Here is a 13577-nt window from a genome sequence, read left to right as displayed (position 1 = left end):
GTACCTAAACTGAAGATGCTTCATTTCTGCAATGCAGATTTGTCTAGTTTTATGCTTCCTACACAAATACATCCTACACTAGATGTTAGCAAAATTGCAAAGAAAGTTGCATAGAAAACACAAACTAAACACTTTGCTTTATTATTTGGTTTATTAATAAGGTCAATAACATGTATATGAATAAAGCATGCGAGTGGCATGCGTCCTTGTTTATTTGTATATTAAAGTTTTACGTGCAAACACAAATAACAGAAAAATAAAATGACGAGTGTGAAACTGCTAAAAGGTCTCGTACAGAGGTTTATGAAATACTGGCGCACCTCCGACAGGCATGCCAAAAACAACAGCATGTGATTTGCATTTATTGGCACACAAACAGAAGCAGAGATAAAACGTATCTAAAGAGAGAAAGAAGCTGTGCTGCATTGAAATGGACTTCAGGGATGAGGGTATAAAGGCAAAATAAGGCAGCAATGCATGCTGGGAGATCCATTCCTCGGTCAGTATTGTTAAATAGCTTTCGTTGTCTTTGTTTGTCTAAACAGTGATCTATTTGAGTGACGTCTCCCCAAGAGGAGATAACAGCCATGCAATCTGTCAACACTTCCCAATACTGACGAGACCCTAGCCGAGCATCAGACCGCCCATGTTCCCGGATTCCTCATGGTGACATATGGAGCTACAATAAAATCACATCTGAGAGTCGACTATGATGCGTCATAAACTCTCTGAACAGACTGTGAGTACAGCTCAGAAGTTACAAACAGACACTGCTCAAAAATGGTAACTCTTTCTCTCCTACACTTGGAAAATTACCACTCAGTCAGCTTACTAGAAGGTTTTCATGATCCACAAAGCCAGAAACAGACAGATGCCGTCTACTCAAGTACGCAAATTCTGACGCGCATGTTTGCCGATGGCTGGCAAGCATGATATTATAGGGCAGCAGGATAATGGGTAAAATAATAATAATTAAAATTTGAATCGCAATTAATAATCACAATTATTTTGTCACTTTGATAACCGCAATTTTGCTCATAATTTTCATCACGATTAATAATCACGATTATTCTGACATTTTGCTAATCACAATTTTGCTCACATTTTTCATCACGGTTAAAAATCACGATAATTCTGACACTTTGGTATTCGCAATTTCGATCGAAATTTTCATTGCGGTTAATAATCACGGTTATTTTGCCATTTTGTTAATCACACATTTGCTCAAAATTTTCATCACAATTAATAATCACGATTATTCTGACCTTTTGGTGATCACAATTTTGCTCAAATTTTCATCACGATTAATAATCACGATTATTCTGACCTTTTGGTGATCACAATTTTGCTCAAAATTTTCATCACGATTGTATACTGTATAACTTTTTATTTTAGCATATTTATTACACTTTACAGCCATCTGATGCCTGTTATAATCTTCTGCCGCTGAACTTATGTGACACTGTTTTAAAAAGTGCGCTATAATCCATACACTTGACTTCAAACATGAAAAAATATATAATGATATGTTTTGTGCATGCGGTTAACACATAACACATAAATCGCGCTGCCCTATGATATCCTGTTGTACAAACTTAACGTGGTTTTTTTTCGTTGTTGTGACTGTAACAAGTACTTAGTACTCAAGCCAGTTACACAGTTATCTTCAAATGTCTATGCTATTAAACCAGCTAGCTAGCAATAAACAACCTTATACTTTCAACTTCGTCGGCTTTGTGGTTAGTGCTCCGACATGTGGCGCAGTTGCGCATCGGGCGACCCGAGTTCGAGTCCCCTTCTCTCTCCCACGTCACTTCCTGTCCTCTCTCACACTGCACTGTTAAAATAATAAATGCAAAAAGGCCAAAAATAACTTTTTAAAATTTAAATAACTTCAGCGAGATTTCATTCAAATTGTTGTGCAACCAAGTCTTTTTTACCTGCAATGGAAAACCGACCATCGAAAACATCATCGTCCCTATCAGCAAAGTTGAGAATACAACATACACACTTGCGTTGCATTATGAAATGCATTCCGATGCATTTCTGAATGCAACAGCATGTGAAGTCAAGAAGCATACAAGTTTTTTTGGGCCCTAAATAGGAGTGTGAAAAACGCTCTTTGTCGAACACAACAAGAAATGCGACACCTGAGAACAAGTGTGAACTCTCGAAACAGACGCTTTGAGGTCTCAAATAGAGCATGAAACGGCTCGAAACACTTCTAAGAAGAAACACTGCTGCCATAGCAACCACCCCGGCGACCGTAGCCACATCACAACAATGTCATGTCTACAGCTATGTTTAAAAACATCATTAGAGACATTATGAATCACTGTTTATACTCAAAGTGAGATAAAATGATAAACCGTTGGTAGCTTTTGTGTTATGGAGTACAAGTGTGTTTTTGTTATTTGTATTAGAATCTGTGCTTGTTAGAAGCTGTACATACTGTTGGCTCCGTTCTCCGGCTCTCGGTAGGCGAACTGCAGCGTGGTATCGAGTGTCCTGAATCCCTCCCGCAGAGAATGATGTTTGTAATACTCGATCAGCTCCTGCATTAAACACACGCCAGTTACACTCAAAGATGCTCGACATGATGTCATTTGAAAATAAAAATAAGAGATTCAATATGACTTCAACATTCAAAATCCAATAATGTTATTTAAGTGGCATTTGCGAAATCAAATCTAAAAGCGTTTTCGAAAGGAAGCCGACAAAAGACATGATTTTTCTACACAACAGAGACATTAAGTAGGATGATTTTATAATGCCCTTTAGAAGGTAAACAGATGACAAAATAAAAGCCATCTTTTAGATGACACTCAGAGATTACACATGTAATACGCCGGTATAATGCAAACATTTATCTTTACTGTAATTATTTTACTACATTTATTGTTCCACTTTAAATGACAAACAGATCTTAATACTATTCACTGATTCCATATTGAATACTTTATAAAAGAATGCTTTATAACGTTCACATCTGTATAAGAGTCATTCAAATCAGCACTCACTAAAATGCTTCTGAACTTCCTGTTTTCGGTAATGTGGAAGCATCCCTCCTTTGCTAAGATCTTGATGTGTTTCACGTCGTTGTTGTACCTGTGGGCCATGAATAAATGATGAGAGTAATTTTCTGGTGATCACTGCGATCGATGCAGCCTATCCCCTGTGGGAAACTGCCATAGTAATGCATGGGGCAAAGAGCTTTTCAAGCAGGAAAAGTGGTCGATAGCGAGGGGGGGGCGTCTCCATTAGTCCTTGGATTAAAAGTTCAAGGCTCACATTTTTTAGACACAAACTGTGCAGGACTGTCTAAAATCAAGGGGACTTTTCAGAAGAATGGCCAAATTATTTGCCGTCGTAGGGAATTGCTTGTGTGCACGCTATTCAGACGGGAGCTTAAAAAACAAATCTAATGAAAGTGGACTTGACTTTGAAATAAACAGATTTATTTTGGCAGATGCTTTTAATAAAAAGGACGTACAGTGCAGTCAAGCATTGCATTAGAATATATTTTATGGAGTTCGATCACTCGACAATGGCATTGCTAACCCCATGCTAAGACATTGAAGACCTTTCCGATCACAATGAACAGACCCATTAACCCACCCTCGTGTCGTTCCAAAAGTACGACTTACTTTCTTCAGAGAACAAAAAAAAATGGTAATATAGTCTTTGCACATTTTCATGCATTTACAAAAAATAACTTGAGCTTTTAAGCACAGTAAGTCATCCAGTATGTTAAGCAAAAGCTTTGTGTAAGGAAAAGGCCGTCATTTAAGTTATTATTCATTGCATTGTTAAGCTGTAGACTACTTTATTTATCTGTTCCATCCACTCTCATTATATTTTTACAGTGCTTTTGCGTCATTTCTAAGTTAAAAAGCTCCAGTCACCATTCGCTGTACCTGTATGGACGTAAGCAACCAGTCCATCATTAAAAAATTATTTTGTGTTCTGTGGAAAAAAGTAAGTCATACTAGTGGGTTTGATTATGAGTGAACACACTAATATACAGTACTGTAACGTAAATAATATCATTATGTGTAGTTTAAAGTCCCCGTGAACCGGAAGTTGTGATCGTTTTTACTTCTGTATTCTGACACATTTCCGAGTGAAAATTAATTTCAAAGGAGAAAATTAGTGGGCGTGGCTTGCGTTTTTCACTGTGAATTGATTGGATGTGTAAAAACAGCTGTTGCATCGATTTTGAAATTCAGCTGAAGGGGAGGAGTTAACGGATGCTCCGGCCAAGCAGTCTAATTTACGTCATTCCAGATGGATAGTCATTTCCGGGTTGGAAGTGCATTTTCAGATTTTAACTGAAGATTATGAGGGTACATGAATTTAAAAAAATGGCCCACATTGATAAGCTATTTACAACAAACGCTGCAATATTTCATGAAAAAATAAAAATTGTTAATTTTTTAATTTCACTGGGACTTTAAAATGCACTGCAAGTCACTTGAAATAAACGCATCTGCCAAATGCATAAATGTCAATGAATCTTCATATTTGTTCATGCTCGTTTGTTTTGGGTGAAAATGAGAATATGTGAAAAATATGTGATCAATATTTTAGCATCCTCATTCAGACTCACTTGACGCTGATGGCGTATTCATTCAACTCTCTGCTCCTGTGACGGACCAGATATGTGCTGCTTCTCCTGTTGAGCAGCGCAGCCTCCGCCTGCAGCCTCTCCATAGGTCCGGCAAACCTGAATGAAAGGTCAGAGGTCGGAGGTGAAGGCGGCAGGCAACACACAAGGTTAACGAGCTAATAATGCAGGGGTTTTAAAGGTGTGCCTGTGGTTGTACAGGTCAACACCCCAGAAAAGTCACAAGAAATCAATGTCAATATCAAAGTGCTGGTGGACATAGAGCAAATATATGATGACCGAAATGCTGTTATTAATACCATAACTTTGTTTTACATAGCATTTTGAAGACTTGATAAAAAAAAGGATTATAACTAAAAAAGAAAAAAATATTTTGCATTAAAAAAGCTGTATTCACTGCATTACAGGAATGACATTGAAACTTTTTATGCATTATGTTAATGTTGGGGAAATGTGCATAAGTGTATGGAAATTTATTTCTTTTTATTGTAAAAATATGTATTGTTTTTCTTTGCTTTTGATTTTAAGGTGAAATATTTCCTAGACAAGATTTACCGATTTATCGTTAGTATGTATATTATTTATTATATTCATTACTTAAACATTAATGTATTATTTCCAACAACTTTGAGAAGAAACATATCACAGATGCTGATAATACTATTTCATTATCATTATTCTGGTAGTGATAATAAAGATCGTACCATGGCTGTGAAGAGTAATCGACAGGTTTGGGTACCTATAAAAAGATGTACGGGATAAAATCAGTTGAGATAAAATGAATGAAATAGAAAAATTAGAGCATGCACACACAAAGGCCTTTCTTTAACCTTATTTTCATATATTAAACTTGCAAGTCTGGGACAATACAGCTCATCAAGCTGCAAAATCTGCCCTAGTTTCCTTATTTTTTTACAACTACAACTTGTTTTATTTTTATAGCACTCGTAAAGATAACACGACATATTTTCTCCCCAGTATCACATGTACATAATTATATTTGTCAATCATTTTGCAGTTAATGACAATGTGATAACAAGCTACTCGCACAACAAATCAGCACTACAGACCAGAAAAATCTGATTCTAACCTTGCCTTGATCATATTTGTTTTGTTTGTCAGAGCTTAAAGAATCATTTTTGCATTACAATATAATCTGGAATGTGTACTCACACATGGGCAAGGCTTCACTGCGTCGCTTGGAAAGAAGCCAATCTCCTTAGTTGCCAGGACTTTACCCTGAAACCATGGCAGATAATTACATTACTTTCAGCTGGGCAACTCCTCCTCAATAATTCAGTAACAATTAGTACTTAACACCATGCTGCACAAATTTACAGCAGGACTTAATCAGAGCTGAAAAAGTCTTGTGAGAATACAGCAATGTCGGCAGAATGGGGCGAACCTGTTGTTGGAAAGATAACATTACAGCTAGCAGACTATTTATGCAATGTTTACTCCTCTTTTTAGTTAAAGGTGCCAAATGCATGTTTTTGTTTGTTGATGAACAAATGCAAAAGAAAACAAAAGTCATTATACGTTCATGATATGAGCATGTTTCGTCACATGAGTTTCTTTTCTTTTAAGATGCGAGTTTGTTTACATGGATACATGACATACTTACTGCTAAATAAGTTCACAATATTAAGATTCTTCTCTCATAATGACATTTACAGTATAAACCGAGTCATTTGGATTGCTTTAAAGATGGATGTATTGTGCTATTTAAAGCGTCGTCGCGTTGAGCCCCGTATCAGAAGATAACATGACAGCATTTTTATAAAAAATCATTTGTTTGTGTGAAGAAACAACATCTTATTTTTAGGGGTGTATCGATATGCTCAGCTTACGATTCAATACGACACGTGATACCGGGTTTACGATTGCATCACAATAATTGTGAAATTTTTTAAAATGTGAACCTCGACAAATGACAAACTTTCCCCAAAACATGAACAATTTTTTGTAACATTTGTCATTTTGTTAAAGAACTGAACACATTCAAGGTTTAGTTTAACCATTTTTATGTAAACTAATAAAAACTGAAAAATGTCTATCACTGAAAAATGAAACAGAATTTTAACATAAAAACATAAAAAAACATATTTCATTTTAAAATGTATTGGCATAACTTTAAGATACATATCCTAAAAGCCTTATGATACATATTTTCATGTTTTTGTATTGCGATATGCTTTGTTACACCCCGACTTATTTTCATATTTGGGTAACTATTCCTTTAAATGAAACACACCACATTCATTTAACATTAATGTTATCTGGTTTTCTCCCAAATTTTAACTGTTAGTTTTTATGTATTTTGTTTTTAATTTTTTCTACTAGTATGTTGTTGTTTTTAACTATACATTACTTTTAGGGTGACATGTAATATTCTGTCCGCTTCTGCTAATTCTGGTGCATTTACAGCAATGTTTATTAATGTACAATGCCCCTGTTAACTAAATAAATAAATAAAACAGGCATTATATTCTCATAGAGGCGCTATCGAAATAGCAAATAAAACAATCTGATGTGCCCTCCCATCTTCCTCTGCCTCTTCCTCGCATCCTTCTGGAGATGAAGAAAGTGCATTTCATCCGCCTCTTCCTTGAACAAATCTGATTTGTAAGTGGATCCTTAAGCGGCCCTCCCTCCCCCAATGCATTTAGTGTATTGACATTTTATCAGCCTCTCGCACGCCGCTCCGCTATTGGTTGTTGCTCAGATAAGGGCCTAATAATGATTAAACTTATAACCCTGTTAGATCAAACAGATGGCAGCCAAAGGCCCAAATGAAATTAAAGTGAGTGATTGCGTTTGTCTAGGCACCGGAGCGGCGATAATTGTCTCCTACACGAGCCCCGCTCCGTCCGGGACGCTGGATATTAGGAGGTCTCAGGTGACGCGGGCGGTGTACTTTTGCACGAGTTCGAATGAGATAAATCAAACAACTTCAGGGTGACGCTTTCAAACAGAGCTGTGTGGAAGCGTTCTGGACAGCTGGACCTCTCTGATGGAGGGGGACGTGGGGTCAAGTCACTGATCGCCAGGCTCTGCCAGATCTCTGCCTCTCTGGACAGCCATTGGCTCGTTTCCTTATTGCCTCGGCGCATAAATAGCCCGAGCCGGAGGAGCGGTTGTCAAGATGGACTGCTTGGGCTTTTGTGTGCTTTCTCAGAGGAACGTTTTATTGCTCGACGGTTGCTCCTTCATAGCATCGAGAAATATAACAGAGCTATCAGTTGTTTCATTAAAAGGTGACGTGTTGCAATACTTTCACTTGTTTTCTGATAGCTTGATATGTGTACGGACAATTGTACTAGTTTCCCTGACAGATGTAATATTCAGTTTGGTAATGCTAGCTGTGCAAAAAAGTCACCCTGAAATTGTCCAACACGTTACCGCACGCAGGAGACTATCATTAATCTAAATCTCTTTGTCTTTTTCTTTTGTGTGCTTTAAGTCAATAAACTATATATAACCTGACACCTCCTTTCAAAGACCTAAAAAATAAAACCTGTTGTCAAGCGCGTGTCGTTCTCTAGGCGTCGCGCCGGTCTAAATTGTTCTTTTATGGTCACGAAACCTTATTCGCCCAACTCGCATCAACAGCTTTCTTGTGTTGACAAAGGGCTGGATTAGTTAGCATTTCACAGCCAGTCACGCTCCGCATAGCATAACAAAACATACGCTCGGCCTTTGACACAAACACTGGAGGCATGTAATTAGCAGCTAAACGTGCCGTAGCGCTTGCAGTGGGATGGCGTGAATGGGAAAACGGTCTCACCTTCCACCAGCAGCTGCGTATGTTTGCTTCGACCAGTTCGATGACATCACCAACTTGGATGTTGAGGGGTGGGCCGCACAGGGGGCTGGGGACTCCATAATAATTCCGAATGACCAACATCTTGGGCAAACCTGAGGGATAAAAAAACTGACCATCAAAATAATGCTAAGTGTGTGCGTACGTGTCTATCGCTCCACTGACCGTGAGCGAGCTTGCTGAACTTTGACAGAGTATCATTCCTTCGTGTTTTGACTCTCCGTCACATAAAGAATAGGTTCATGTCGTCAATCATCGGGAATGCGAGGAGATTTACATCAATCCATCACACAATTAACAGCGCGCTCAGGTTTTGTGTCTAAGATCCACTTGCGTGGATCACGTTTATCATTGTTACACTTTCCGAAAAAGGTTTGTCTTGTTTGTCGCCCTAGAAGCCACTTTAAAACACTCGGAATGCTTTAGCAACCATACAGCAACACTCTGGCAACCATTCAGAAAAGCCTGTATCGGTTTCTACCTGGGGTTGTAAATAAGCAACAAACACCTGCATTTTCTTAGAAAATGTACAAATATTATGTGATTTAATTCGCCTCACATCACTTACAAATCGTTGTCATTGTATTATCTACCAAATTAGTTTTACCTCGCTTTCTTTTCTCTATTATTAAAACCCTCATTGTGTTTATTGTCTTCAGCTACTACCCCAGTTAGAAACGCGAGACATGTTTTCATTCAAGTAATTGGACGTAAAGGTCTGACGCTACAGGGTGAACTATGTTGAGCGGATCGCCGTTGACACTCTCCAGTGAGCTATGAATGAGCATGTCTCTGTGTACGGAGGTACTGTAGGGCTGATTTGCTAGAGGGTCAATAGCGTCGGTCTCAGCTGGTTTCTGCAGCTCTATATATTCTGCTGTTCTGATGATGAGGGGCTTGTGCAGGCTCTCTTAACGCTACCAGCTGTGGCTAAAGCCTTCCAGCCCAGTGGATCACCCGGACCCTGGGCAGACTAACACAGCTGGCCGCCTTTGAAGACGCTTTAAAGGGTAGTGTGAGCATGCGTCTCTCTGTTGGGAAGCTTCTCTCTCACAGGCTATCCCGAAAACCTTTGTGCACAAGGGCAAGGAGTCAGCACCAATAAGCACTACTTTCTTTACCAAAAAAGGGAAGCTGAGAGTGCTAATAGACAACAGATAGCTCAGAACAGCCAACGCTCATTTCTACAATGTTAAAAAGCTCAGCACAATTGCGCAAGAAAGTAGATTGTCGGTTTTTGAAGGAAAAGGTTTGTGATGCGTTCTTATACACATGTTGCTAGGGTGTTCTGGGTGGTTGCTAGGGTGTTCTGGATGGTTGCTAGCTATTGCTAAGGTGTTCTGGATGGTTGCTAGGTATTGCTAGGGTTTTCAAAAATCTTTATGGTTGCTAGGTATTGCTGGGGTGTTCTGGATGGTTGCTAGGTATTGCTAGGGTTTTCAAAAATCTTTATGGTTGCTAGGTATTGCTGGGGTGTTGTGGATGATTGCTGTTAGTTGCTAGGTCATGGGTGGTTGCTAAGGGTATTGACAGGGTGTCCTGGGTGGCTGATAGGGTGTCCTGGGTGGTTGCTTTTATATTGTCAGGGTGTGCTGGAAAATCGCTGGGTGTTTCTGGTTCGTTGCTAAGGTAATGAAAAGGTGTCCTGGGTGGTTGCTAGGTTGTGCTAGGGTGGTCTGGTTGGTTGCTAAGTATTTTTAGGGTGGTCTGTATGGTTGCTAGTTATTGGTAGGGTGTCCTGGGTGGTTGCTGGGCATTGATAGGGTGTCCTGGGTTGTTGCTAGGTATTAATAGGGTGTGTCCTGGTGATTGCTATTATATTGTCTGGGTGTTCTTGATAGTTTCTTGGTGTTTCAGGTTCATTGCTAAGGTAATTATAGGGTGTCCTAGGTGGTTGCTAGTGTTCTTGGTGGTTGCTCGGTATTGCTAGGGTGTTCTGTGCCAAAGATACAATGTGAGCCGGCTAAATTTTTTCACCTCTATTTGAATTAAGTCTGACTGCTTGTAAAAGCAACAAGACAACTCAACTACGGCACTATTTGAAACAACGTTCACGTCCGTAGAACAACGACTAATAAAACATTTTAGCTGACAGATGTGAACGTTTATCTTTTCTAGAAAGGCGGTTTCTGATGAAGACAAATCTTTTGGTACAGAACAGGCAGGAAGGAACAACTTTAATTCGAGCAGCGACGGTCCCTTGGCAGCAAACACTACACAGAGACCTTCTCTCACCATAACTTTAATGAATCTACTGACCCCAATATTTCGCGGGATCAGGGGGACTCTCTCGCGGCTCCACGCAGACAGGTAAACTTAATGGAGACATAATGAACTCAGGTGAGCCTGACTGAATATATTGTGATGGGGTGAAAAAACGGCACATTTATTTTAAATATTCATGAAACTATTAAAAGCAGCAACGAGGGTGGCGCATTGCTCCATCAGCATGCTGACGTTCCATCACTGTGATCTCTGAACCTGTTCCCCAGGTGGACCTTTATCACCTCTTGTGTATTGATCGACCTATCAACGGCGCTGTGAAAACATCATTACAGATAATGTGTCGCTCTTTACCACAGAATGATGAGCACTGCTGTTAAACTCAAGTGATTTAAGATTGTATTTGCTTGACATTGTTTGTGTGGCTGTGGTGGAAGTGGCGGATTTTCAGGTCAAGAATCGAATTCAGAAACAAAATAAAAACTGAAAAAGCAGTTTCAATGCAAACATAAATTGATAAAGTCAGATTTTGTTAGATTAAAGGTCTCCATACTGTTCACCAGATCATAATGTACATAATGTACAATGGGAACAATCTTCAGTTCATGAAGAGGTGAGGAGGTTCTCCTCAAGAGCACATGAATAAAAGATTAAACGTTCCTTAAGATACAAAACATGAAAACTCTTCTATGAAGACCTGAACCTTGTAAAAATGTCAATGCTAATGGTTTAGACTCGGGGTCAGAAAAGCTCACACTTACATTTACATTTATTCATTTGGCAGACGCTTTTATCCAAAGCGACTTACAACTAGGAGAGCATATAAACATTTTGTCAACACGCTAAACAGTACCGTTAGTTTACAAGGCTGTGCTACTAGGAGGATTAAAGCTGGAGTAAGCAAAGGAGAGAATGAACAAGAAGGTTTTTTTGATAGATAGAATTAAAGAAACTTTATAAAGCTTACAACAGCCACATAATGCTATTAAGTGCTTCCCGTACACGGACAAACCTCATCTTTGTGAAAACGCTCTGGGAAAAGTGGGTTAAGTTTTTCGCACCTTGGGGTTATGTGAGATCTACTGGATTTTCTACTAAAAGAGTATATAATATAAACAAATATGAACAATAGAGCTTCACAGGTTGAATGTCTACGCTGTATTTTTCAGCTCTTATCTGATTTAGGGGCAGTTGTGGCCTAATGGTTAGAGAGTCGGACTCATGACCAGAAGGTTGCCGGTTCGATTCCCAGGGCCGGCGGGTAACAACTGAGGTGCCCTTGAGCAAGGCACCTTACCCCTACTTGCTCCCCGGGTGCTGCAGTGATAGCTGCCCACTGCTCCGGGGGTACGTGTGTTCACCACTTGCTGTGTGTGTGTTCACTACTCTCTGGATGGGTTAAATGCAGAGGTCACATTTCGTTGCCTTGTACATGTGCAATGACAATAAATTGAATAATTTAATTTAATTTAATTTAGATTTGACATTAAGCCCTTTTTACGTTCAGGAGCTTGCCTTACCATCAAATGCCAACGCTACGAATCAATGGATCTTGGCGGAGAGTTCTGCCGCGGATTGAAGAGCTATTGAATGCACATGACTGCGCATGCAGGTTTCGTAAGAATGACCACTTATAAAACCACATCACCACAGCGATGATAAAAGATACAGATTTTAATGACGTCAATGTCAGAGATTGTGAATTAGGAAAACTGTAGCGACATATTTATACAAACTTTAAAAACATTTACAAAACTTGTGAAGACAGCTGAAGAGGTCCTGATTATCTAAAATGTTCATAAATCAGGCAATTTATGTTCAAATCTAAAAATGGTCGAGGGTCAGGTTAAGCAAGTGTGTCTATACCCTGACTAATACAGCTTCTTAGATGTGTGTGTGTGTGTGTGTGTGTTCATGTTTGTATATCCCGGTGGGGACCAAAACCTGAATGCACACCAACACATGGGGACTCGCGTCACTCATGCCAAAATTGAGGTCCCCATGGGCAAAAAAGCTAATAAATTGTACAGAACAATATTTTTTTTAAATCTAAAAATGCAAAAAGTGTTCTATGATCTTTAGGTTTAGGGGTAGGGTTAGGGATAGGGGATAGAATATACAGTTTGTACAGTATAAAAAACATTACGCCTATGGACTGTCCCCACGGGGATAGTCAACCAAAGCGTTCATGTTTGTATATCCCGGTGGGGACCTAAACCTGAATACACACCAACACATGGGGACTCGTGTCACCGTGGGGACCAAAATTGAGGTCCNTAGCATTTCACAGCCAGTCACGCTCCGCATAGCATAACAAAACATACGCTCGGCCTTTGACACAAACACTGGAGGCATGTAATTAGCAGCTAAACGTGCCGTAGCGCTTGCAGTGGGATGGCGTGAAAGGGAAAACGGTCTCACCTTCCACCAGCAGCTGCGTATGTTTGCTTCGACCAGTTCGATGACATCACCAACTTGGATGTTGAGGGGTGGGCCGCACAGGGGGCTGGGGACTCCATAATAATTCCGAATGACCAACATCTTGGGCAAACCTGAGGGATAAAAAAACTGACCATCAAAATAATGCTAAGTGTGTGCGTACGTGTCTATCGCTCCACTGACCGTGAGCGAGCTTGCTGAACTTTGACAGAGTATCATTCCTTCGTGTTTTGACTCTCCGTCACATAAAGAATAGGTTCATGTCGTCAATCATCGGGAATGCGAGGAGATTTACATCAATCCATCACACAATTAACAGCGCGCTCAGGTTTTGTGTCTAAGATCCACTTGCGTGGATCACGTTTATCATTGTTACACTTTCCGAAAAAGGTTTGTCTTGTTTGTCGCCCTAGAAGCCACTTTAAAACACTCGGAAAGCTTTAGCAACCATACAGCAACACTCTG

The 13577-nt window shown here is 39.6% G+C and overlaps 2 protein-coding genes across 2 annotated transcripts in view; one reads left to right on the top strand and one right to left on the bottom strand.

Moving 5' to 3' along the window:
- The window catches only part of ntng1a (netrin g1a), a 102272-nt gene extending 99832 nt beyond the window's left edge, over positions 1–2440 (top strand). The window contains exon 7 of the mRNA XM_057322387.1: positions 546–2440. Within this exon, the coding sequence (XP_057178370.1) occupies positions 546–628 (83 nt within the window). The 3' untranslated portion in view covers positions 629–2440. The remainder of the gene's footprint in view (positions 1–545) is intronic.
- The window catches only part of LOC130546877 (guanine nucleotide exchange factor VAV3), a 68309-nt gene that overhangs the window by 7130 nt on the left and 47602 nt on the right, over positions 1–13577 (bottom strand). The window contains exons 20-25 of the mRNA XM_057322389.1: positions 13095–13225; positions 5801–5866; positions 5332–5366; positions 4610–4726; positions 3021–3108; positions 2453–2555 (exon numbers count right to left, since the gene is read on the bottom strand). Coding sequence (XP_057178372.1) covers positions 2453–2555; positions 3021–3108; positions 4610–4726; positions 5332–5366; positions 5801–5866; positions 13095–13225 — 540 coding nt within the window. The remainder of the gene's footprint in view (positions 1–2452; positions 2556–3020; positions 3109–4609; positions 4727–5331; positions 5367–5800; positions 5867–13094; positions 13226–13577) is intronic.

Source organism: Triplophysa rosa, linkage group LG23 (genome assembly GCF_024868665.1).
Source record: "Triplophysa rosa linkage group LG23, Trosa_1v2, whole genome shotgun sequence".
Classification (NCBI taxonomy): Eukaryota; Metazoa; Chordata; class Actinopteri; order Cypriniformes; family Nemacheilidae; genus Triplophysa; species Triplophysa rosa.
The sequence above is the reverse complement of the archived record's forward strand: the minus strand, read 5'-3'. Positions and strand labels throughout refer to the sequence as shown.